The sequence below is a fragment of the Elephantulus edwardii genome, unplaced genomic scaffold (genome assembly GCF_000299155.1).
Source record: "Elephantulus edwardii isolate Elephantulus edwardi_28Jun2011 unplaced genomic scaffold, EleEdw1.0 scaffold00219, whole genome shotgun sequence".
Taxonomy (NCBI): Eukaryota; Metazoa; Chordata; class Mammalia; order Macroscelidea; family Macroscelididae; genus Elephantulus; species Elephantulus edwardii.
Window position 1 is genome coordinate 536,385 of NW_006399969.1, and position 27,035 is coordinate 563,419.

Genomic DNA, 27,035 nt, shown 5'->3' on the forward strand with positions numbered 1-27,035 from the left:
AGTTCGGCCCTTTTGATTTTCTGACTCCAACTCCTTGCACATTTCATTGTAATATTTTGCTTTGTCATCCCGTGTAACTGTAGAAGTTGTAAATAATTGAGTTCATAGTGTTATTTTCAACATCTTCTGAAAAAAGGTTGTGGCTAGCCTGGGTTGAAGAAGATATGTGTCATTGTGGAAATGATATTGAGGTCATAGTCCAGTCTGATCTGATGCTCTTGGAAAACCTGGAGAAGTGGTGGCGAAGGAGCCAAGTCTGGCCTTTAACTATCAGCTGGCAATAATGGAGAGGCTCTTGAGCACACTTGTTAGATGCTCTTTCTTCCTTTGTTAACTGTCTTATATGGCCGTTCTTTGTGTTTTTCTAGTGATTTTTCAGAGCTTTTCATTAGCAAGATTCTATTCGGGTAAAATTACTGACTTATAAATGGACTTACGTGTTTCTATTTTCTGGTTCACCTTTGGTCTGTACTAGTGAGCTGACGATGTAATGATATTTTCCTGGCATATAAATGTGAAACACGTGGACTGCTGAATTCCCAATGACTGTATGAAGAAGGTCACTCTGGTGGTGCGCCCTTTAGTGAGTCTCACTGCTGAGCAGAGGCTTCAGTGATTTGAATCTGTCAGCAACTCCAAGAGAAAGATGGGCCTTCTGCTCCTGTTGCAAGGTTGCTGTGAGTTTATTGGAGACAGGCCCTTTTTTAGAGGGAAGTTAATCCAAGTCAGAGTAGACATCCCCATGCTGCCTATACTCTTTACATGGTCTGTAAGTTGAATTTGTAAGTAGTGTAGCAAGTATGTGAAGTTCTCATTTAGTTTAGCTTTATATTAGTGAAAGGAAAGGCTGAATGCCTTGTCAGTGATTTAAAGCTATACTAAGACCATTATTGTAGAAATAAATAGCTAGTAAAATGTGTGAGGATATAAGGAAGGGAGAGTGGGAGCAGAAAGGTGAGGATAGGGGTAGTCGGTTGTGCAACTTGATGATGGGAGGGAGGGTTTGGTTAAGAAAATGGGAAAGATCTGGTGTGGAAAATAATGTACATGAACTTTGTAAGTAAACCAGTATAAAATAAAAATTTTATATTGAAAAAAGCTATACTTGGGGTAAGTAAAAGTGTTTGTGATAAATTTGTTGAAAGTAGGAATTGGGTCAGTCACTTGAGGACAGATTTACATAACAGTAAAGGGCAAATGCTCTTTTAGAGTTCTCAACTCTCAAGCTTGCTTTAGCCAGTTCTCTTTGTGACCCTCCATCTGGTGAGTGAAATAAACGGGCAAATACTGTGTAAGACCACTGTTAAACGGCTAGAGAATGGTTTACGTGGAGTGTGGTTACCATACTAGTATGGTTACTGGGCAGTGGAGGTGGGGAGTAGAAAAGTGATAGGCATGGAACACTGGTTGGGATGGATGATGGGGAGTGAATGGACAATCAGACATTGTGTGTGTTGGAAGTGATGATGTAGAATAGAATGTACATGAATGATTGGGGGGGGACCCTCAGCAATAATATGCTTATGAATTTTAACCAAATCACAATGGAGAAAAACCCAAATCAACAAGTCCACAAGAACCAAAATTTGACCTTGTGTCTGTCACAATTGAATTTAAGAGGCATCTCAAGTATATTTTTGATGTGTTGAATGCTACTGACCGAAGGCCAGGCAGATTGTATCATGATGTACTACAAAAGGTCATTACAAAGACTAGAAAGTATGTCAGAATGTATGTCAGAAGAGACTCAAACTCAGACAAGAGTGTGAAGAAACCAAAACACAGAGAAGAAATGTTGAAGAAAGATGGACAAAAGTTTTCAAAGGGCACTTTTGAGAAGACAAAGCAAAGTCTTATGAAATATGCAAAGAACTGGAGAAAGAGAACCCAGAAAAATGCTTTGCATTTCTCAGCTGAAAGAGCTGAATATTCAAGTCTCATATTCTCAGATTCTGCTGCTGAAATCTGCTCAGTTTAGTGGTGAGACTAGCCAGTCCACTGGTGGACAGACCAGCACACTCTCTTCATGTATGCCCTCCCATCCACGTAGCTCGGAAAGCTATTTTGAACAGTAAACCCTTAATACCACAGTACAGCACCTGAAAATTGTCATCCTCTGTGATGTCTTAGTTATGCAGTGCTTCTGTAACAGGTGCCACAGGTGGGATATAAATTGACTTTTTCCAGTTCAGGGTGCCAGCGCTAGGGAAAAGCGTTTTCCGGAGGACAGCTCTTCCATATCCTTCCATATCCGTGGGCCCGTCACTCCTTGGAGACATACAGGTCTTGGCCTTTCTCTATCTTGAGAAGCTTCTTAGTGCGGGAACAGAACCCAAGTCCAGAGAGACATACCCTGGCAGTTCCTTTTCTGTGCTAAGGGATTCTTCCCTCCCCTTGGCTAGCTGCTTCTTTATCTCTTGTGAAAATGAAACATGTTAAAAACCACACCCTTGAGACACATCCCTTATTTTGGATCCCGGTTGGGTTAGGGTTAAGGGATACTGCACGCCACTCTTAATCCTCTCTCAGCTATGTGGTGATTCAGGTCATAGAGGTCATTACATGGTTTCCACATTATATTGTTACATATATGTATGTTTGAGGAGGGACATATTCAGTCCATGACATTTGTGAATATATAGATTGGAAAGTAGCCATTATATTGTAAGGTAAAGTGAGTCTCTTTCAAATCTTTTTTTTTTTTTTTTTTTAGTAAAAGGCGAAAGATTTATTTGATCTGAAGAGAAACAAGAGTATCTTTCAAATCTTTAAGAGACTCCAGCCAAGACACTTGAATGCGGTTTACTAAAAAGACATTTAGATACCCCGTATATACTTTCTGTTCCTATCTGGTTACTGCTGAGTAGTTCTCTTTGATCAACTTACCAGTAGCGATTTAACCTGCTGTGCTTCAGAATCATGCTAATTGAAGGCATATGGATATTTTTGTAAAAGAGCATCCTTATTTATGATTCCATTATTGCTTTTCATGACAAGTGCTTTTATTATGGTGAATAGTGAATTATTTTCTCTGAAATGGGAGACACAGGTGTTATAGCCTTGAGAGGAATACACAATAGATAAATTAACATTGAGTCAAAAGATTGTTGGGTTCCTGGAAAGCTCGAAGACTCTGGCACAAGAACTGTCAAGTCTTTCTGGTGCTGGAGTCACACAGGACATGATTGACACACACTGCTTTGCTGTGACCCATGATGATGGTGCTAACTTCTTGACTGATGTTCACTTTCAGCTCTGCCATCACAGTATAGTGCTTATGTTTTCAGAGTAGAGAGGGCTAGGCTTGCACACATACTGTTAGAGAGGAGGCTTGAGTTAGCGGCCTAAAAACTGCCTCTGTGTATGATCAGCATAGAATTGTAAGCCCCTGCTGCTGAAAACTGCCTCTGTGTATGATCAGCATAGAATTGTAAGCCCCTGCTGAAGAGATGCCAGTGTTTCAACTGTTACACTACCAAGGTGCCTTTCACGGCCTTCATCTCAGTTACAGCAAAACGTGTTATGAGTTATCGAGCCGGCTCCAATCCATAGTGAACCTATGAACAATAACTTGAATCCTTAACCCTAGTTCTGTGCCACATCTCCAACATCCTTGAACCTGTTGTTATAGACGCTGTATCAGTCTGTCATGGTGTGTGTACTCACATCAGAACCAACTCATAGCTGATCTTCCAGCATGTTTTGAGAGGCTTTACTTTGCACGAGGAGATTGCCTGTCTCCCCCCCCACCCAGTACAACTGGTGGGTTTGAATTGTGTACCTGAGGGTTGGCAGCACAGCCTCTTAACTACAAGGACACCAGAGCACCACATTTGACACCCATGATAGTAGCAGTCAATAAATAAAAGACATGCTGCATTGGGAAAGTCTGCTATCAAGGACCTCTCTAAGTATTAGAGAGCAGTGTGTTATTTCAAGACTAAGATGTGGCTGACCCAAGCCATGATCTTTTCAGCTGCTTTCTATGCATGTGGAAGTTAGACAATGAATAAGAAGACAGAGAAAGAATTGGTGCTTTTGAGTTGTGTTGTTAGAGAAGAGTATTGAATATCCTATGGACTGCCAGAAGAACAGTTTCTTTTCGTCTGCTTTCTATGCATGTGAAAGTTAGACAATGAATAAGAAAACAGAGAAATAATTGGTGCTTTGGGGTTGTGTTGTTGGAGAAAAGTATTGAATATCCTATGGACTGCCAAAAGAACAGTGTCTTCACTTGGAGAGAGTGCAACCAGAGTTCTCCTTAGAGGCAAGGATGGTGAAACCTTGTCTCATACATTGAGCCTGGAGCATGCTGTCAGGAGGGGCCAGTTCTACATGCTCAGAGAGTCAGCATCAGGGGAGGAGGGGAAGATCACATTTAAGGCAATACTTTTGGGACAGGGTAGGCCTAACAGCACGTTAAACATCAGGAGTTACTGTCACGTAGTAATGGGTAAACATCATTTCATTCTTTCCTATTGGTTCAAGTGCTTCAAGTCTTCATTTTCAGCAAGCAAGGTTGTGTCATCTGTATACTGAAGGTTATTGGTGAGTCTCCCTCTGATCCTGATGCCACATTCCTCTTCATAGAGTCCAGCTTCTCAAATAATTTGCTCTGTACACAGATGGAATAGGTATGGAAAGAGGATAAAACCCTGCCTCACTCGATTCTTGATTTTAAACCATGCAGTGTTCTCTGCACAATAGCCTCTTGGTCTAGGTATTGGTTTTGCATGAGCACAATTAAATGCTCTGGGATCCCCATTCTTTTCAGTGTTAGCCATAACTTGTTATGATCCACACAAATGCCTTTGCATAGTCGATACAGCATAAACAAACATTCTTTTACTTTACGATAACCTTTACTTTCAGCCAGGATCCATCTGACATCAGCAATGATACCTCTGGTAACACGACCTCGTCTAAATCCTGCTTGAACTTCTGGCAGTTTCCTCTTTATGTACCATTCAGAAGATTTTAAAGCACTTGCTGCAGAAGATCAAAGAATACAGTCAATATTAGTAGCATCTCAATGTCAAGAAAACAAAAATTCTTACCACTAAACCAGGCAATATTATGATCAATGAAGAATCAAGATTGACGTTGTCAACAATTTCATCTTACTTGGATCCACATTTCAATACCCTTGAAACCTGCAGTAAGGAGAAGTATTAGACAGAGAAAGTCCAAATTTTTGAGGAACAGTGATGTCAGTTTGAGGATTAAGGTACATCTGATTTAGGCCATGGTCCTTCCAGTCACTAGCTATGCATCTGAGAGCTGGACAATGAATAAGAATGCTAGAATTAGTAAAAAAAAATAAGAATGCTAGAATTATTGATGCCTTTGAATTGTGGTGTTGGAGAAGAGCAAATAGATGGAGAAAGTCAAGCCAGAGTGCTCCTTGGAGGCAAAGATGATAAAGCTTCGTTTCACTTTGGGCAGGTTGTAAGGTGAGACTATTCTTTAGAGAATCACATCATGCTTGGAAAAGTGGAGGGTCAGTGAAAGAGAGGAAGACCCTCAACCAAATGAATTGATGTGGTAACTACAATAGTGGGCTCAAGTTTATCAGGTGGTACGAAGATGGGACAATAGAACAGGGTTCAGATCTGTTTTCCATAGGGTCGCTATGAGGTGTATTCAACTAGACATTAGTTGTTGCTTTTTATTGTTGTCATTGGAGTGTGCATGTCTCTCACCTGGACCTTCTTTATCAGAAGCACATTTCCTGATGCAAACTTATTCCAGAGTTGAACTTGGCAGGTTTGGGCTCAAAGAAGCCATAGAGAGAAAAGGCAGAACTCTTGTCTTCTGATCTCCTTAAGATTAGAAATCAAATTGGGAGGTGGGGGAATATGGTAAAACTGAAAATAGCTGCTAAATAAGAAAACAACGGCCTGGGTCCTGTGGCAAGAGCATCGTTTTTGACAGCATAAATGATATATAAATTTATCAGTGAATTTGTTTCATATTTGTCACTAGGACAGTATATGAACTCAGAAAGTAAGATGTACCCATACTGCATTACAAAGAGTTGAGTGAATCATTTGGATTCTTTGCCATGATGGGGAAATGTGTATGAAAGAAGAGCAGAGCTGCCAAGGCCCTGGCTGGCCTGAACTTTAGGCTGCTCCTGAGCTCTCCTGGAACAGCTACACTTCTCTTCAAATGCTCTCTGGGGTAACAGCTTCTTACACCCCTGCCTTCGTATCTACTCAAAACCAAGATTCACATCAAGTTTCCTTCTCTGGATCAGTCATAATCAACAGAGAAATGATTATAATGATTTGCAAAGTAAGGGAGAAAAAAAGAGGACAAACATTCAAAACCAAAAGCTGGTCTGGGGTTCATGTCCTATAGGGAAATAAGAAATGGTGAAGCACCAGTTCTGGGCTGTGCTTATTTTTAAATTGTTTTTCAGCAGTCTCATATGCATTGTTGGTTTTTTGTGCTTTTCTGTAAGTAAATATTAGGAATAAACTATGATTTTTATTTGGTTTTAACTTTTTTAAAAATTTATTATTTTGTGTGCGTGTACCGTCAAATTGGATCTGACTGGTACAGGAGGAGATTGCCCCCCCCTTCTCCAGCAGAGCATCTGGTGGATTTGAACCTTGTACCTCTGGGATTGCAGTTGTTTGTTTAGTATTTTAAGGGGAAAGTTATAAAATGAGTATTTCAGAATTGATATGAAAACAAAAAGTGCTTTAGAAAACAATGCATTGAGATCCAAGATGGCGGCGGAGGCAGAGACAGCATGGTGAGCTGCAGGAGCAGCGAACCACTTAAAGCAGGGCCATTATGGCCTTCCACAGACTTCGGCTTATTGATAATTGAATACTTAAACAGTTGATGACTGGCCCTCAGTGAACATCGAGGCTCAACAACAGGAATTCAAGGATTCCCAAGGAGAAATGGGTGAGTCTCGTGGCTCCCAACCCCCCCTGCAGAGCCCGCACCATGCCAAACAGCCGCTGCAGCTCCATGAGGCTCCCACAGCCTGAATGAATGGATTCCCTCACCCAGGATGTATGCTGGGCACCAGACCTCCTCAAGACTGGTACAGTGAAACCACCACACTGCCACAAGGTGGTCTTGGTCTGGAGAGAATTCTCAGAGCCAGGATGGCGGCTGTGGGGAAAGCTGGCGCCCGCTGGCCGAGCGCCCATGTGGCGGGGTGGGGAGGCGCGCCCCCAATGGCCGCCCACGCTGGGTGGGGGGCTGTGCCTCCTGCAGGCCTCCCGCGCTGGCGGGCAGGGGCTCACACCCCCGCTGGCCGTCTGCATAGGAGGTGGGGGATGGGATGCATGCCTGCCATCTGCAGGTTTGGGTTTCCTTGGACAAGCCAAAGAAGACGATTACCTATGCATTGGAAAGGCCAAAGAGGATGATTACCTATGCATTAGACAGGCCAAAGAGGATGATTACCTATGCAATGGATTGTTGAAAGTCACTGTTAGTCTGATGACCTTAACAGTGGCAGCATGCACAAGAGGACCAACATCCTAAATGCACCACATATTTTGTTCTGTTGAATGCTTCTGCCAAAAGATGGTTAGACCTGCGGGGAGTCTGTTCACAATTCTCAGGTTCCCTTTATCATATATAAAGGGGGAGGGCAGTGACACCTACTTCAAAATATAGTATGACCACTTATGGGGGGGTAAAAGTGGCAGTGCTGGAATTGGAAACACTGTCCCTGACCACAGAGTCTTCAGCCAGGCGAGGGGACCAGATTGGGGTAGGGGCAATTGGAGGGGAAGTATACCAGCCAGCTCCTCGGGGCTGTTGCCCTGCTTGGGATGGGCTGCCCTCAGCCCCCGGCTCGGGGCGAGCTGCCCTCGGCCCCCGGCTCGGGGCGAGCCGTCGTGGCCCTCAGGGTGAGCTCCTCAGTCCCCAGATTGTGCCATCTGACCCCGGGTGGGGAAGGAGAATGAAAAAAAAAGAATGCCTAGAGTATCCAGAGAATGTTACCTAGGCCACCTTCTGACATCTTCCCCCCCAGTAAACCTAAAAGCAACACCCTCAAAGCCCTTCTATTTGTAACTCACAAGTTTGTTCTCTCTAGGTTTGCTCCCTTTCCTATAGGTAACCTTAACTCTGAGTTTTACTCCAGAATTGACCCTGAACCCAGTGCCAGTGACAAAAAGGAAATACAACTGACAGCTAAGGAAGCAAAGGAGGATGGAGCCTCTGGGTTCAACCAGCCATCCCCACTGGACCCACCTGGGAAAACACTGTGCAGTCCAGAGGGGAGCAAATGACAGGAAAATATCTTCTAACAGAGCAAGAAGGCAAGCAGCTTTAACCCAAGAGCACCAGTAAGGTGATAAAGCGTCCTCCCTTCCCCCCTTTACATCTACGCCCCTGTTCAGCATGAAGAAGCCAGAGAGTCGGCATCTAATTCCCAAATCAGTAAGACAGTTGGCTTAATTACTATTGGAAAATGCTTGTCATTCCTCTGTAGCATCTGGTCCCCACTGGACCCTCATCATTTCCTTCACCTGCTCCCCCCACTGACCAAACTGTGCAGCTCTGCAACTGCATCCTGGCCCGTGCTCACCCTTCTGCCCCCAACCCTCACCTCCTTGTACCCCCAATATGTTTTTCCCAATAAAAATTTAAAAAAAAAATTAAAAAGAACACAATGCATTAAGGTAACAGAATCATTAAAGAATATTTTCCATGTTGGACTAATTGAGGTACAAAGCATTGTTATTCTCCAGCTTTCTTATTCCCAGAATCACAAACCAAACCCCCTGTTGTTGAGTTGATTCCAGCTTGTGGTGACCCTCCTCCTAATCAGAGCAGACAGCCCCTCACCCTACCTTGATCCTGTGTATTAGCTGGAAGATTGAACCACCAGTTCTCTTTTTTAATTCTCTTAACAATTACAAATTGTGTCCTGTCAGGATGGCGTCCTGGATGCTCTCCACCACATCCCTGAAAAACCAAATTAAACACCGGTACTCACTCTGGAACTCTGAGCACCAAGTGAGAAAATAATCCAATTAAAATATGGAACAGGAGACTGGGTACAACTTGGCACTTTGGGTCCTGCCACCTTGACATGAGGGGGTGGAGGTGGAGGTGTGAGGTGAAGTGTGCATCTAAGGAGGTCCTATAGCTTCCAAGGCCTGGTGGGAACAGTTCTGGTGGGAAATGCACTTTGATCCGGGAGGAACTCTGCCTGATGGATGCAGGTGGGAACTCTGTATTACAGTGGCCATGGCTGGGATAGGAATAAGATGGGTGTGGATACATCTTCAAAATGTTTTTTAGGAAACAATATTGAGTGAAAAAGACACAGCATAAGGTAGTGATCAAAATAATCATATCCACTCTTTGAAGAAACTGTCAGATGAGGAATTAAAAAAGAGAAATATTTAGGACTTTCAGTGAGCCCTTGGAAACCACTTGTAAAATTGAGACAAAAACAGACAGTGCCTTGAAAAATTCAGGAAATGATGCAAGAACAAAATAACAACTTGACAGTTTAGAAATGTATAGAAACCGCCACTAGAAATTCAGAAAATTAATTCTGAAATGAGTAAGACTGAGAACACATCGGAAGGATGAAAGGTAAAACAGAATCAGTTGAACAGTTGAGTAGCTTGTCACTAGCTTATGGGTAAAACCAAGAAAAAGTGCTGTAAAGCTAAGCAGGCCTCTATCAAGTGAAAGAATTTACATGTGATCTGGAATAAGATCTGTCTCTATACCTTTTCAATCTATATGCAGAAGAGAGCATTCAGGAGGCTGGGCTTTAAGAGGAGGAATGCAGCATCAGGTAATCAAAAGACACATTGTTGTTAAGTGCTGTCTAGTTGCTTGTGACTTACAGGGAACCTGTGTACAAGGGCCCTACACCCTGCTCTATCCTGTTCCGGTCTTACTGTCTCTGACACATCTACCCATTACCCCAATCACTGAATCAGTCCATCTCATCGAGGGTCTTCCTCTTTTGCTCTGTTCCTCCATCCTCCCAAACATGATGTTCCTCTCCAAGAACTGGTCTGTCCTTGCAACATGCCCAAAGTATGTCAGATGAAGCTTTAGAATCCTTGCCTCCAAGGAGCAGCCTGGTTTCACCCTCTCCAGGTAAAAACTGTTCTAGCAGTCCATGGTATATTCAACCCTTTTCTCCAGCACTATAGCTGAAAGGCATCAATTCTCTTTCTGTCATCCTTAGTCACTGTCCAGTTCTTTGAGGCAGAGCACACAAGTGTGTAGACTATGGCCTGTATCAAGCACACCTTGGTCTCCAGCTTGACGCCAGTTGCTCTTCAGTACTCTGGAGAGGTCTCTGACAGCTGACTTTCCCAGTGCAATTTGCCTCTTGATTTCTTGACTGCTGGTACCAAGAGTGTTGATTGTAGAGCCAAGCCAACGAAAACTGTTAACTATCTCAGTCTCTTTGCCCAGTCCATAATGACGTTGCTAGTTGGCCCAGTGGTGAGAATCTTTGTTTTCTTGATGTTGAGGTTCAATCCATATTGAAGGCTGCAGTCTTTGACCCTCTGGAGCAAATGCTTCAGGTCCTCCTCAGTTTCAGCAAGCAGGATTGTATCATCTGTGTAATGCAGGTTGTTGATGAATCTTCCTCCAATCCTGATACCACATTCTTCCTCGTACAGCTCAGTATCCTGGATGATCTGTTCTGTATACAGATTGAAAAGGTGTGGAGACAGAATACATCTCTGGTGGATACCCTTCCCGATTTTTAATTATGCAGTGTGTGTCCTTCCTCTGTTCTGATAACTGCCTCTTGGTTCAAGTATAGATTTTGCATAAGCACAATCAAATGTTCTGGAATTCCCATTCTTCTCAGAATCAGCCACAGTTTGTTGTGATCCACACAGTCAAAAGCCTTTGCATAGTCAATGAAGTACAGACAGACATTCCTCTGGTGTTCTCCGCTTTCTGCCAACATCCATTTAACATTAGCTGTAATATCCCTAATACTAAGACCTCTTCTAAACCCAGCTTGCACACCTGGCAGTTTGTTGACGTGCTGCTCCAGTCGTTTTTAGATAATTTTCAGCAGAATCTTGCTTGCATGTTATATTAATGATATTGTTTGATAATTTCCGAACTCTGTCGGGTCACCTTTCTTCAGAATGGGAACAAATATCAATCTTTTTCAGTCAGTTGGCCAGGTGGTTGTCCTTCAGATTTTTTGGCACAACTTGGTGAGCACACCCAGGGCAGCATTTGTTTATTGAAATATGTCAATTGGTATGCCGTCAACTTGGAGCATTGTTTTTTGCCCATTCTTTCAGAGCAGTTTGAATTTTCTCTTTCATCACCACCGGCTCTTGCTCATACGTTGTTTTATGAAATTCTTCTGTGTCAGCCAGTTCCTTCTGGTGTAGTGACTCTATATTCTTCCTCTTCTTTTAATGCTTCTTGGATCATTTAACATTTTGCTCAAAGCATCCTTAAGTATTGCCACTTTTGGCTTGAATTTGTTTTTCAATTCCTTCAGCTTAAGACATGCTGAGCGAGTTTGGCCCTTTTGATTTTCTGACTCCAGCTCTTTGCACATTTCATTATAATACCTTGCTTTGTCATCCGAGCTGCCCTTTGAAATTGTGTGTTCAGCTCTTTAATTTCTTGATTTCTTCCTTCAGCTTTGGCTTCTTGGCACTCTAATGCAATATTCAGAGCCTCATCTGACAACCATCCTGGTCTTTTTTCTTCCTCTTCTTTTGCATTGATCTTTTGCATTCTTCATGGACAATATTCTTGATATCTTCCCACATTTCATTTGGTCTTTGCTCGTTGTTGTTCAAGGCCTCAAACCTGTTTCTGAGATGGTTTTGAAATTCGAGTAGGACAGACTTAAGGTCAAATTTGGTTCCTGTGGATTTGTTTTCATGTTCTTCAACTTCAGCTTGAACTTACATATGAGTAGTTGGTGGTCTGTTCCGCAATCAGCACCTGGCCTGATTTTCACAGCTGATTTGTGCTTCTTCAGTGATTCTTTCCACAGATGTAATCGAGCTGAATCCTGTGGTCCCTCAGGTGAAATCCAGGTGTATAGCCTGTGTTTGTGTTTCTTATATAAGGCCAGGGACCTCTCCAGAGAGCTGAAGAGTAGAGACCTGGTGTGCCTGATCCAGGCCATGGTCTTCACAATTACTTGCCATGCTTCTGAGAGCTGGACCAACGATAACAGAAGAATTGATGCCTTTGAGTTGTGGTGCTGGAGAAGAGTATTGAACATATCATGGACTGCCAAGAGAGCTAACAGGTCTATCCTGGAGAAGGTGAAGCTAACCTGCTCCTTGGAGGCACAGATTTTGAGACTGTCTGACATACTTTTGGCATGTTTACCAGGAGAGACTAGTGCTTGGAAGGGTGGGACAGGTAGAAAACGGAGAGCAAGACCTCTGATGAGATGGAGTCACGAAATAACTGGGGTAATGAGGGGAGCTGTGTCAGAGTGTGATTCGCTCAGGATAGAGCAGAGTTCAGAGCTGTTGTGCATAGGGTTGCTGAATCGTTAATTTGATGACACATAACAACAGCATATATAAATGATAGCAAACTGCACGCTTTGTCAGCTTGCTTTTTTCACTTAACAAATCTTATGAAGTCCACAGTCCTCTTCAGTCCTTTTAACAGCTGCGTTATATTCCTTTGTATATGGGTATACGATTACTTGGTCCCATGAGAGGCATATAAATCTTTAAAAAAATTTTTTTATTATTATAAATGAAAATTTACAGGACTTTGGATTTCCATTCGTTCATTGTTGCACTTTTCTCCCTGCCCCTCCAGCACACTCTTCTCTTTGAAAAGTAAAAGAAAAATTCTTTCACCCTTTTAAAAAAACTTCCCTTCTTCACCCATCACTGGTAAACTTCAATATAGATTTCATTCTGTTTGTACACTTTTCTTCAGCTTTTTCATAGTAGGAGACTCATACAGTATTTTTCCTTTTGTGTCTGGTTTATTTTGCTCAGCACAGTGTCCTCTAGGTTTACCAACAGCACATGCTGCTTCCCTTATGCTTTAGCTTTGCACAGCAGGACGTAACATTGCTTGTTTATCCAGTCCTCTGCTGAGAGTGTTTAAGTTGTTTCTGTGATATTGTAAATAATGCTTCAATGAACATGAGTGCACATACATATCTATTCATGTCCTAGCTCTTATTTTGGGGCAAGATATAGTATTAATGTGATTACTGGATTAAATGGTATTTCTACTTCTAAATTCTTAAGGGAGCATCATAAGATTTGTACAGAAGCTCTGCTATTCCACAGTCTCATCTTCTGTGCTAGCAGGTATTGCTTTCCATCTTATTAAACTTTGTTACTTTTGCTGGGGTGCAGTATCCGATGAATATCTACGGATATCAATGATATCTAATGAATGATAGCATTTTTATAGCATATATTTTTTAATTGGACTGTCTGTTATTTGTTGTTGTTGTTGTTGTTGTTTGATGTCGTCGACTCATAGTGACCCTATGAACGAACGGCTTGAGCACTGTTCGTACATAGAGTTTCTAGAGGCAAGCCATTTCGGAAGTGGATGCTGCTCCTGCTTCCAGGTTTGTTATTTAGATGATGGGATTTTCTACAAATTTTAGAGCTTAGTCCTTTATCAGATATTTTGTTGCCAAATGTTCCCTCCCAATACCCCTCCACTGTAGATTTTAGAGAAGTCTTTTGATCCATATAAGAATTTAAGTTTCAGAATGTGCCATTCATTAGTTTACCCTCTACTCTTGATCTTTTGTTTTTGGTTTTACATTTAAATCTTTGATCTAAACAGAATTACCTTCTTGTATATGGTGTAAAGTGTAGATCTTGTTTCATTTCTTCAGTTTTGCCAACAGCATTTGTTAAAGAGTTTATCTTTCTCCATTTCATGTTTTTTGGATCTACATCAAAGATTAGCTGCCCATATGTGGATGAAATAATTTCTGCATTCCTGACTCTGTTCCATTGGTTTACATGTCTCCACTATTGGGACAGAACCAAGCTTCTTTGACTTCCACAACTGTATGCTTTTGTTGGAAGAGCATTGAGCTGCTGAGTTAAAATATTTACTGCTGGAGATGAAGAGGAAAGTCACTGAGAGACAGAGGCAGTCCTCACTGGTCAAGAGGTCTGCTCCCCCACCTGCCCTTTCCCTCACTCATCACGCTGTGACCTTAGAAGTAGCTCTCTGGGCTCCACAGTCACACCGTCATTTGCTGGACTCCCAAGGCTCCAGAGTGTGAACTTTCAGTCCCACAATCTTGGGTGTAAAACTGAGTTTTGCATTTTTATGTGTTGCTGAGAGGTATAAAGATAAACTGTCTACACAACTTTCATCTTTCCAGAAGCCTTCCTGCTCTTTCCTACTTCTTCCTTGAGAAACAGATACTTCTGAGCCACCCTGTGGGTGTGTCCAGGTCTTTACACAAAAGTTTTGTTGCTCCTTCCTGCATCTGGCTGCCCCGTGTGTCTCCAGCCCATTGTGTTCTTGAAGGCAAGGACTACACATACCCTTTTGCAATCTGAGACTCACTCCCATTGTTAACACTAAAGTGTGTGAGTGCTGTACAGACCTGCGTTAGTCTTAAGCTGTTTCCTATGATGAGACTTGACCCCTGTCGTTAAAGGGGTTAGATCCAGGATGACCTTTCTTGGACTGTACAAGAAGTAGAGTCTCAGTTTTTAACATTCTAAAAATGAGAATTTGGCAGCTCTTAGATGCCAGTGTATGTAACAGTGTTTTGTGACTTTGTCCCCAACATTCCCTTGACTGTCCCTGTTAAAAAAAAAAAAATATTTACTGCTGACCCTCCAGTGGGTACTTCTTGTTGTTGTTGTTGTTGTTGTTATGTGCTGTCGAGTTGCTTGAGACTCATAGCTACCCTATGTTTAACAGCCCTAAACTCTGCTCTGTCCTGTGCCAATCACAGTCTCCAATACACCCATTCCGATTACCTCAGTCATCGAATCAATCCACCTCATAGAGGGCCTTCCCCTTCTGCACCTGCCCTCCACCCTCCCAAGCATGATGTCCTTCTTCAAGGACTGGTCTCTCCTTACAACATGACCAAAATATGTCAGATGAAGCCTCAGAATCCTTGCGTCCAAGGAGTAGCCCTTTTTAACCCTCTTCAGGATGAATCTGTTTGTTTTCTTGGCAGTCCATGGTACCCTCAATACTCTTCTCCAACACCAAAGCTCAAAGGCATCAATTCTCCTTCTATCCTCCCTAGTTATTGTCCAACTCTCTGATGCATAACAAGTGATTACAAAGACCATGGCCTGTATCAAACACACTTTAGTCTCCAGAGAGACACCATTGCTCTTCAGTACTTTAGAGAGGTCCCTAACAGCAGACTTTTCCATTGCAATATGTCTTTTAATTTCCTGGCTGCTGGTGCCAAGAGTATTGATTGTGGAGCCAAGCAGACTAAAGCTGTGAACAATCTCAATCTCTTCACCATCCATGCTGATGCTGCCAGTCGGTCCAGTGGCGAGAATCTTTGTCTTCTTGACATTGAGCCTTAGTCCATACTGAAGGCTGCAGTCCTTGACCCTTCGCAGCAAGTGCATGAGGTCCTCCTCAGTTTCAGCAAGCAGGGTTGTGTCATCTGCATAACGCAGATTGTTAATAGATCTTCCACCAATCCTGATGCCACAGTTCTCCTCATAGAGCCCAGCCTCTCGGATAATCTGCTCTGCATACATTTTGAAAAGGTATGGAGACAGGATGCATCCCAGGCGTACACCCTTCCCAATTTTGAACCATGCAGTGTTACCCTGCTCTGTTCTGACGACTGCCTCTTGGTTCAGGTAGAGGTTTCGCATCAGCACGATCAAGTGTTCTGGGATTCCCATTCTTCTCAGATCCACATAGTCAAACACCTTTGCATAATCAGTGAAGCACAGATAGATATTCCTCTGGTCGGTACTTAGTTCCAGTAGGTACTTAGAGGCTATAAATCACACAGGAGACAGTTCACCTTTCTCTGGTGAAGCAGCTGGTGGAGTTGAACTCTACTTTGCAGCACAGTTCCTTACTCACTCAGCCACTGGAGCACCCTTCATGGCTTTATAATTAGAGCTTTGTAATTGGGGTGAGAGTGCTTTGCTTATCCAAGGTCTCATTCTTCTATCTGAAGTTAATAGTTTGTGTTTGGGGGTTCCATACCGCATCTCCTTGAAGAATGTTGATGGAATCTAAATTATAATTACATAATATCTATAGTTCACTTTGGTCAGTGCTAAAATTTTCAAAATATTCACTCTTCCCGTCCGTGAGCAAGACATGCTTTTACACTTGTGCGGGTTTCTTAGCTTCTTCAATTAATATTTTGTAGTTTCCTTTGTATACTTTTGCATCTCTAGTTGGGCCTATTCCCAAGTAATTTTTTTCTTCTTTGTATTGTTTCTTTAAATGCTAGTGTTTTCCTGATTTCTGGCTTCTGATACTTTTCTGGTACTGATTTTTGCGTGTGGATCCTGCATCCCACCTTACTGCAGACTTTCCCTGAGGCACTCCTTTCCTGATTTTGAACCATGCAGTGTTTCCTTGCTCTGTTCTTATTACTGCCTCCTGGTCCAAGTATAGGTTTGCATAAGCACCATCAAGTGTTCTGGGATTCCCAGTCACCTCAAAGTTAGCCACAATTTGTTGTGATCCACAGTCAGATGCCTTTGCAGAGTCAATGAAACACAGATAGACATTCTTTATCATTTATGTATAGGGAATAAAAAATTAAATATGCATATGTATAAATTACCTCTTAATCCTTAACCTCTCTGTACTTTTTATGATTTGACTTTTCACATTTGAACTTTTTTCTTTGCTTGTTTACAAGGCATTAACTTCATAAAGCAGAAGTGTCACCATAACTTAATAGTATGACTCAGCTTTAAAGCTTCCGTGTTTTGTTTTTTTTTTTTAATTTTTTTAAAGCTTCCTTGTTCTAAATGCATTAGTTTAGCCAGAGAGGAGCAGGCTCTAGGAACTCACCACTGACTGAGCTCAGGGAGTGATTGACACATTTAGAGTTCCAAGAGAAACACTATTTAGGAGAGGCAGTATCATGTATTCTTTTATTAAGTTCATGTAGGAATTTAAAGATTGCAAACTTGCTTGACACAGCCTTAGGAAAATGGGAATTAAGTGAATGCATTAAGTTAGGGTAATTGTATGGATGACTCTGTCCTAGAGATAGTTTTCACATGATTAACTTATAAATAATAAGATTGCTGCATGCCTTACTTAATGCCAAATAAAGCCTTTTTATTTTTTCACATTTTGTGTCTTTTAAGAAGAGAAGTGTCCCCTTGAAACCAGAATTCTCCAATTTTCATATACTCCAGACTCACTGTACTGTAGTGGCAGTGGAAGGCTGGACACACTGTTCTGAAGCCTCTGAGGAGCCGGTATATACATGACAAATACTTGGGTTTCTGAAGTGATACTGACATTTTAGCAGAAAGTAAATTATTTATTCACTTTAGAAGGAGATATATTCTCTGTCATTTATTGTCAAGCTTAGTTTTCCCTTTTCTTGTGTTTCAGGGAGGAAATAATGCTGGCCATACAGTTGTTGTTGATTCTGTAGAATATGATTTTCATCTTTTACCCAGTGGCATAATTAATCCAAACATTACCGCATTCATTGGTAAGTACTCAAAGTTAATTGCATCGGGGTCCCTTCTCCTCCAGTTAATAATGTGCAATTTTTGGCTGTCAAAATGGACTTCATTTCTCACCAGATGGTTCATTGATCCCTTATAAGTTTACTCCTGAAGTATACATAATTTTGACTCTTCTTTAGATCATTTAGATCTTTAGAGGCATTAGGGAGATCTGGTGGCCTAGTGTCAAGGAGCTGTGCTGCAATCCTGAAGGCACTTGGTTTGAGGCCACCAGCTGCTCTGCAGGAGATGGATGGGCAGTCTCCTGCTGTGAGATTAACTGCCTCTGAAAACCCACCTATGGTCAGTTATGGGTCAGTTCTGACTCTACAGTACACAAAAACAAGTGGCATTAAATTTTTGCACAATTATTTTATATTAATTTCTGATTTTTTTGGTAGTGCTAACTCCATGAAGAAGTATTAGGTCATCAGATCAGGTTTTCAACCACTTTTGCTCACGAGCCACAGTAAATATAGGGTAGATCTATATTTCACTGATTGATTCTGAACTCTTACTACATGGTATACAATATAATATTTTCTTGAATTTTAATTTTTTATTAATGCTAATTGGCTTTATGGTTCAAATCCACCAGTAGTTCTGTGGGAGGAAGAGGAGCGTGTAATTTTCAGTCTCAGAAGCTTCAAGGATGGTTATCTGAGTCAGTTCCAACTTGATGGCAATGTGGAATGAAGAATTGAGTGTCAAGGGGTCTGGGTGATGCAGTGCCTTAAGCATCAATCTGCTTGTCGGAAGGTGAATGGTTTGCATCTCATGCTCCCAGAGCAAGAAGAAGATGAGGCAGGCTGTTGCTTCAGAGATTGAGGGCCCTGGAATCCTGCAAGAGAGCTGACTCAGCAGCGGTGGGTTTAGTTCTGGTTAAATTGAGTGTGATTCTCCAATTTGGAAGACTTCGAACTAGAGTCTGCTGTCCTTTTGTTTGATTTGCCTGAAGATACTTAACACAATCCTTTAAAGTTAACTATTTCAAAGACACTTAAAGTTATGTTACATGTATGTTTAGTTTTCTATTCTATTGTGTGTAATATGTGCTTACATTGTTTCACTGTTTAAAACTTAAGAGTTATTTCTGGGCTCTCTCCCTGATAAATCAGAGTATCTAGTATCCCATCTACTTTATTCTTACTAAAAGCATTATTAGTACAACTAAAGTACTCAACTCCCAAGCATACCTTCTGTTTTATGAGAGGATACTGTAACAATACTAAAGTGTTTTCCAGAAACACATTTTATAATGGCTGTAATAATAAAAAATGAAGACTAACTCTTCATTATGCTTACTTAAAACTAAGTACATGTCAGAAGAAATCATGTTTATTTAAATATGGAAGGGAAAATATATAAACATTTACAATGGTTTAAAAAAAAGCATTATTAGTGTCTCTTAGTATTTTATGTTTATATTATCAAGCACTCTGTGGCATAATGACTAAAGGCTCAGCTGCTAACTACCAGGTTAGAGGTTGAGCCCACCTCGCTGCTCTTTGGGAGGAACATGGTGACAGATTATTCCTTGTGAACATTATGCCCTGGAAACTCTGAGCGGAGTTCTGCTCTGTCACATGGGTCCAGTGGCACACAACAGAAAGCAAGCAGGTGTCTGTATTATAATATCACAGTGTGTGCTTGTAGATGTGTCTAGCTGAGATTGGTTTGTTTGTCTTTAGGAAATGGAGTGGTGATTCATCTACCTGGATTGTTTGAGGAAGCCGAGAAAAATGTTAAAAAAGGAAAAGGTATGAAAGGAGGAAACTATTTTGCCTAGACCTCAGTATTTTTTTGTGAAATTTAGGAACTCATGTCTGACAGATTTAACATTTTGTTTTAGTGGTATTTTAAGATTACAGATTGTTGCAGGAGAAATATTTTCATTTCTATTAGTTTGGTCTTTCCAAACAGTATATTAAAAGCCAATTTCTGGGTAAGGTTTGGAGCTGTTGTGTATCAGGTCACTAATTTTTAACCTAATGGTTATCTGCAGACTTATTTGATTTGCCATACCTAAAAGACTTAGATGTCTGTATCCAAAAGTAGTAAACTTCTGTCACTTGTGCTCAGGTTGGCATTCTTCCCTGACCTCTCCCTGGAAGCCAGGACCTGGTCCCACTTAGGGACACTGCTCCTTTTATCTCTATCTTTTTAGCATTTTGGAGGTGTCGTTACATTCAATTTAGCAATCTAAGGTATCTAGAGTATGGGGGGGAATTTGAAAATATTATAAATAATATACAGTGAAGGAAAGTCATTAGTACTCTGCCTTTACCTAGTTCAGGTTTAAATAACTCTGTCATAATGCAAAAATGTCGAGGTTTAAAATGAGCCACCTGTTCCCTCAAGGATTCCTTAGAGCTAATTCTGGTGTTATAAAATCTCATATGCATCCTGCAGTTTTGGCTGGGTTTCTTGGTCCTTTAATTTTTAGTTGATCATCTGGACCAATCCCATAATCCCACGCTGTACTCTGTTCTCTATCATTTCCTTCAACTATTTTTCCCTATCCTGTCTTTGAATTCATGTATCTTGTTCATGCAATAGTTTTTTGACTACTTGTTTGATGACAGACCCCATGTTTTGAAAACGCATGCGTTCTGCTGTAAGGCATTTGCCATTCTATGACAAAGCAAATTCATAAATAAATAATTACAGTTCATGTGATGCCTGCAGTAGGTAATACACTACTTTGTGGAGAAAGTTTCTTTTGGAAAGCATGCTATTCATTAACCCTGTTTGCTGAGCTACCTTTCTTTGTCTCCTACCAGCAAAAGAAAGCATTCCTGTCTTTACCTTTTCTATCTTCTAAAACTATTTTATATGCATTTTACTGGTCTGCAGTTGAGAGCTTTTTGGAATAAAAAGCTTCAGAGTTTTTATGACTCTATATGAAGGACAATTGAGAGAAACTGTTTATTTCCTTTGCGGAAGAAAAGATACTAAAGCAATTCCTTTAGGGAAAAGCATATATAGATGTTGTGTTGATAAAGAAATTAAGGTTGAAAAATCTTTGTATAAAATGTTCACTTAAGTATATTTTCTCCCTTTCCCTCTAGGTCTAGAAGGCTGGGAAAAGAGACTTATCATATCAGACAGAGCTCATATTGGTAAGGGGACATTCTGCATTTACTTACAGCTGTAGATTTTATCAGGAATTTGTCCAGTGTAAGCTCTTACTGACCAGTTTTGTTTTTCCATTTTAATGAAAGCTAAGTTGGATGAATTTTAATAATTAGGATCCAGATATATAAAGCCATATTAATGTTTTTGTTTATTTTTGCTCTTTTGGTGGTGCAGTGATTAAGCACTCAGCTAGCTGCTAAGCTAGAGGTTGGCAGTTCAAAGGCACCAGCAGCTCTTGGGGGAAAGCGCCTGGTGACCTTCTGGAAGATCTCATACCAGGACATTCAGGAAGGCAGTTTCTTCTGTCTGTCCTTCAGGGCTTCAGTGAGTGGAAGCTGTCTGTCTGAATGAGCAGTGAGAGGCTCAGCTTGTCTAGTTCTGAAGCAAGAGCTAATCAAATTAATATAAGCCCTTTTTATGAGACATAAGCCTATTAAAAAGTAAGCCATAAAAATACAAATGGCATTTATTTGTGTTTAATAATGCATATGTAAAAGTGGATAATCCACTTGAAAAATCTTAGGAATGACTCTTTGCCTAATTACAATATTACTTTTTGAATGATTCAGATAGACTTTTGTGTGAGTTGATAGGATTGAGTAGCAGTGACATGATTAAGAGGCTGCAATCGTCAAAGAAGTAAGTGCTTTAAGCCACGTGGAAATTTCTGTATGATTGACCTGAACACTTCTGTTCTATTTAAATGAGTTTGTCTCTTGAGTCACCATCTGCTCTAGTTTTTATCAGTGACCTCTATTTACCAGGCAGCGTTGACAGTCCTTACAGTGTATCCAGCCAAGTGGAAATCTAGTAGCAGCCACAGCCTGGAAACAGTAACTTCTAGTTCAGCTCTACTGAGTTAAAACAATAATTTTGATGTGAACTATCCCTATCTTTTTTTTTAAAAGGAAAACTAACATCTGTATTTTCAGGGTAACTAATAGCATAGATGCGTAAGGACAAAGCTTGGCAGTCTCAAATAATAAATTCAACTTGGTGAAGGATGAAAGACTTTGGTTTTGGTTTTTCTGAGGAAGGAGTTTATAAATCCTCTTGCTTTTGTTTATCATGTAAAGCAGCTAATTTTTAAAACATTAACTATTGAATATACACACTAACCTTTCAACCGACTCCCAGTCTGACATTTTAAGTTTCCAATATTTAGGTTCTGGAAAATGAAAGAGATAATTAAAGCAGCATCAGACAAAGACTCTTCTTGGGGGGAAAAACACACCACAGATGATGATACTTGTGAAAGTAATTATTATGATTATGATATTTTGAAGATTGTCTGTTTTGAACTTTTTTAAAGCATGTGTTAGACACTTTTCCTATCTTTTACCCGATAAAATGTGCTCTATAGTTGGATATTATAGGAATGTACAGTACTTTCTTGGTTCTAACATTGATGGAAAATGGATGAAATTTTCACAGAATTGGGTTATTATATTGTAAATAGCACTGCTTTGGACATTCTAACAGATATTTTTTGGTGTACAATATGCCTTTTTAAAGAATTGCTGCTCCCCTAGTAAGTTCTGTGACAGACAAATATTGATGATAGAATAGTGTTCTATCACCCAATGAAAAAATTAGCTTCTCTAACTAATAACTAACTAATGCAAGGCATGTAAAATTCCTTTTTAATAAAGCCACCGGGGATACTAATTGATCATACAAAGCAATGATTAATAAATTTATCTGTTAGAAATTGTGAGGATTGGACAAGGTGTCAGTCTGTTGAACATCATCAGGTCAGGTGTGCCTTAGTCTTTAAATTAATGTCCTTGCTCTTTAGTGCTTAAATGGATTCTTTGCTGCCAATTTACTCATTGCAAAGCAATTTGAATTCTTGACTGTTTTTCCAGGGTTGTTTTTGAGTCAAAAGAAAATTAAATCCTTGACAACTTCAGTCTTTTCTCAGATTTTTGTGATGTTGCTTATTGGTCCACTTGTGAGGATATTTTTTTTCTTGATATTAAGGTCTAATCTATACTGATGGCTGTCTTTGAATTTCATTAGTAGATGTTTCATGTGTTATTAATTTTCTGCAATTAAGGTTGTGTTATTTGAATATTTTAGGTTTATTGATGAGTTAAACTATATAGTCTCCACTTGTTCTGTTGATACCACATGAACACAGTTAAGTGTTCTGGTGTATACATTGTTGTTACTGTTGTTGCTGTGCCATTGAGTTCTCCGCTGGGGAGGAGATTGCTCATCTTTCTCAGCAGCTTGTGGATTTAAACTGCTTCCCTTTGGGTTGACAGAGCAACTCCTTAACCACCAGGCCATATTAAGTCCCTTCATGAACCTGTTAAAAACAAACAAAAAGCTGTTGTTAGTTACTAGATTTCTACATCTGTTCATTCATAACCAGCCAGCCAGTTAAATTGCCTTCCTGCTTGTTTTGATTCAGGGCAACCTCATGTGTTCCAGTATATAAGCTGTTTATTCAGTCAGTAAATATTTGAGGACTTGTAGTTGTTTTAAGTATCTGAAATCAACTAGTGAACTCCACTAACCTAGTACTAGTACTCTGGGAGCCATGGTAGGAGTATTTAAGTGAACAAGTGTGCATGCACTGAGGATAGCCAGGAGACTTCTGTTCCAGGCAGAAGGCACAATGTATATCTTACAGCTAAGGACTACTGTGTCCAGAGGCAGAGAGGGATGTTAGGTCAAAGGGCAGGTGATTCTGAGGTCTGTTAAAGAGGTTTTGGACATATTTTTATCTTTTAAGCCATGGAAGGTCATTGAGTTTTGAAGGCAGGGAGTGGTAACATAATATTTGTGATTTGGGGAAAATGACTTTAACTACATTAAATTAAATGGATAAAAGAGGTCCAAGAGTAAACTGACACAGTGACTTCCATGATGGACTTGAGCATGACAGAGATCATGAGGCGGTTGCAGGACAGAGAAAGGTTTGTTGTTGAGGGGTCGCTATGAGTCTTAGTGGACTCAGTGACATCTGACAACAGGAACAAGAGTAGAAAAGTGGTTTTAGTGAGTGGTGATGATAGGTTAAGGTTACTGAAGGAAAAGAAAGTATGAACAAAAATCCTAGACTTCCGGATGTTATCCATCCCCTCTGAGTACTAACTATTCTTTACCTCCCTATTATTATCATCACTTGAAAAGATGTATTCATTTAATTTGTCATAATGAAGGATAGTGAAAGGATTTCTAACTTCAGTGATTTAAAATATAGTGTTTTGGCTGTCCTGTATCAATTACTTTGTTTCAGGAACCAATTTGAGTTTTCTTTCTTCCCTTTAGTATTTGATTTTCATCAAGCAGCTGATGGGATCCAGGAACAACAGAGACAAGAGCAAGCAGGGAAAAAGTATGGTGCTTTTTTTTGGTACAGTGTAAATCACACCCAGACCTGTAGTTTTAACATCTAGGTGATAGATTTAAGAGAGGAAAAGAAATACTGTAATATCCTTTTCAGGCTTCAGAGAAAATGAATGTGGTTGTGTTGAGGTTTTTTTATTATTGTTGTTAGGGTTTTTTTTTTTGTTTTTTGTTTGGTTTTTTTTAAATAAAGCCTAACTAGAAATTAATCAAATGTAACTTCATTCTGTGTGATAATTTGCCTGTAAGAATGGAATCTCTCCGGTATCTTGGATTCTATTTGTCTTTCTCTCTGTTTTAACTTGCTCTATTTTGTGGGTAAGTTGAATAGGTTTTCTGTGACTTAAATTTTATCAATTCCTAAATTTTGGCAGAAAGAAAAACAATTTTTTTTCTCATTATATACACTGTCAGTAAAAACAATGTCAAAGAAATAAAACTTATTTAGAATACCAGTTTTCCTATTTGATGCATGCTAATTTTCCTAGGTTAAAATGCCAGGGGTACTTAAAAGTTCCAAAAACAGAACAATTTAAGTTACATCTGATGATCTTAAATTACAGTGTTTTGTAAAATGATTAACTTCTGCCCAGATAGTTCTAGTCAGTTTTATACAATTTGGTATCAGTATTTACAAACTTAATGTCCTTTTTTAACTTTTACTAAACTGAAAGCACGAAGAGAAGTACAAACCTCCAAAAACTGTTGTGTTAGAAAAAAATGTAAAACTGAGTTCATCTTTTCACTTTCTTATGTGTTTTCTCAGAACTTCACTGACTTTGGGCAAAGACTGTTTACTGTCAGTTTATATTAGTGTCCTCCGTGTTTGTCAGTATCTGTCAAAGCTAAGTACAATAAAAAACCTCCAAAAACGAAAAAAAAAAAAAAATGGAATCTCTCTTGTCTGACCTATTGCTTATTATTTTGGTTTGTTTTGAAGTTTGGGTACCACCAAAAAAGGCATTGGCCCCGTGTATTCTTCCAAAGCTGCTCGGAGTGGGCTCCGGATGTGTGATCTCGTTTCCGATTTTGATGGCTTCTCGGAGAGGTAATTAACTAACTTGAAATTGGGAAAAAGGAATGGACTTTGATAACTGTAGGAAAACTGGTGCACAGTTGGGGAAGTCAGTATTCTAGTTAAATAATGTGCTGGCTTTTTTATTTCATTAGAATTATTAAAGCGATTTTTGTGACATCTAATTGATCCTTATTTCAGACTCACTTCGTAAAAAATCAGAGATGGTGATATAAAATCAGTACCCCAAGAAAACCAAACTAGACATGTGGAGATTGGAGTTTAGAAAGGTTTGCAGAAAATGAGAGGTATTTCCAGAGGGCATGGCACAGTAGTGGGTGGAATCACACCTTCTAGGATCTTGATCCTTAGCCTTTTGGTTCCAGAGACTTCGTTAATGTATGCCTGCTCACTGATAGTTAGCTTACGGTACTAGAGAGTTGTCCTGGTTGAGTTGTTACGTTGAGTGATAGAACTGCCATGTTAACTTGAGGTGGGATGGGCCAGGAGAGGAATTCATAGGAAGTCCAGTAATTATCAGAAAGCCATACATAGAATCGGGATGGGATTACACTAACAGGTGGTAGCCAACCTGTAATGACCTGATGTGTCCATCTTTAGCCAGCTGTCTGTCTGCACTGACAGGAGCTGCCACTGAAAATAGTAGAGAGAAGGGACAAGTGTCATGTTCCATGTGGACTGCCTCCTCCCTTTGTCAGACAATATACAATTAATTCAGATTTGATTCTTTAGACTAACAATCAGATTTCAGTCACCATTTGCTGGGGTATGTCATTTATTTAAGTACCTCATTTAATTAATTACATTTTTATTCTTTTTTCATCTACAGAAGTCATTTGAATCCAGTGTTTTCCAGAGGGGTAACTTTAAGCAGAATTTAATGTCTTAGTTCTTTTTGTTTTTCAGATTCAAAGTTCTGGCTAATCAGTACAAATCTATATACCCTACTTTGGAGATAGACATTGAAGGTGAACTGCAAAAACTCAAGGTGATGATTTCTGACATTTTTCATGTTCTTTTTCACGTTTGTTTACCAAATTGGCATCTAGATCATCATCATTCAGTCTTTGTGTTAGGATAAAAAATCGCAGGGATGAAGAATATTTGGTATCTGCCTTTAGTTATTAAAGTCTTAAAACCAGGAGCCTTGGCAACCGAGTTAAAGCACTTGGCTAAGATGAAACGCATGTTTAAAACTTTATAGCCTCAGCGATCCTGTGGGCAATTCTGCTCTGTCCTGTAGGACGGCTGAGTCAGAATTCATCTTGATGACAGCTTGCTTTGGTTTGTAATATTAAAAAAACATAGCTAATATATGGTAGGTACTATATGTAAGAATCAGCCTAGTGGCCAGAAGCGAGGCTGCAATCCAGAAAGCACGTGGTTCGAATCCACCCGGTGCCCTGTGGTAGAAGGATGGGCAGTCTCCTCCCATGTAATTAACTGCCTCTAAAAACCTGCTGGAGGGTCAGCTGTGGGTCGATTCTGACTCTGGTACACAACAACAAAGGGAATTAGGGACAAATATGGTATGGGTCAGAGATTAGGCGCCTAAGAGACAACTACTAGGCATTAGTGGCACATGAATTTGTCTTGTATTCTGTCCACACTTCTGTTTCCCCCTGGTCTTTGGTGAGTATCAAGCTGCTTTCTGCCCATCTGGTTACTGTATTAGGTTGTTGTTGTTGTTGTTATGTGCCGTCAAGTCGTTTGTGACTCATAGCGACCCTATGTACGAAAGCCCTAAACCCTGCTCTATCCTGTGCCAGTCTCATTGCCTCTGACATACCCATCCCGATTACCCAGTCACTGAATCAATCCACCTCATAGAGGGT

General features: G+C 40.3%; 1 protein-coding gene across 1 annotated transcript in view; it reads left to right on the forward strand.

Moving 5' to 3' along the window:
- The first annotated feature begins 17,553 nt into the window (after positions 1 to 17,553).
- Positions 17,554 to 27,035, forward strand: part of LOC102862219 (adenylosuccinate synthetase isozyme 2-like) — a 32,412-nt gene continuing 22,930 nt past the window's right edge. Inside the window, exons 1-6 of the mRNA XM_006898064.1 lie at positions 17,554 to 17,650; positions 19,358 to 19,426; positions 20,738 to 20,788; positions 24,087 to 24,153; positions 25,105 to 25,212; positions 26,107 to 26,188. Coding sequence (XP_006898126.1) covers positions 25,172 to 25,212; positions 26,107 to 26,188 — 123 coding nt within the window. The 5' untranslated portion in view covers positions 17,554 to 17,650; positions 19,358 to 19,426; positions 20,738 to 20,788; positions 24,087 to 24,153; positions 25,105 to 25,171. The remainder of the gene's footprint in view (positions 17,651 to 19,357; positions 19,427 to 20,737; positions 20,789 to 24,086; positions 24,154 to 25,104; positions 25,213 to 26,106; positions 26,189 to 27,035) is intronic.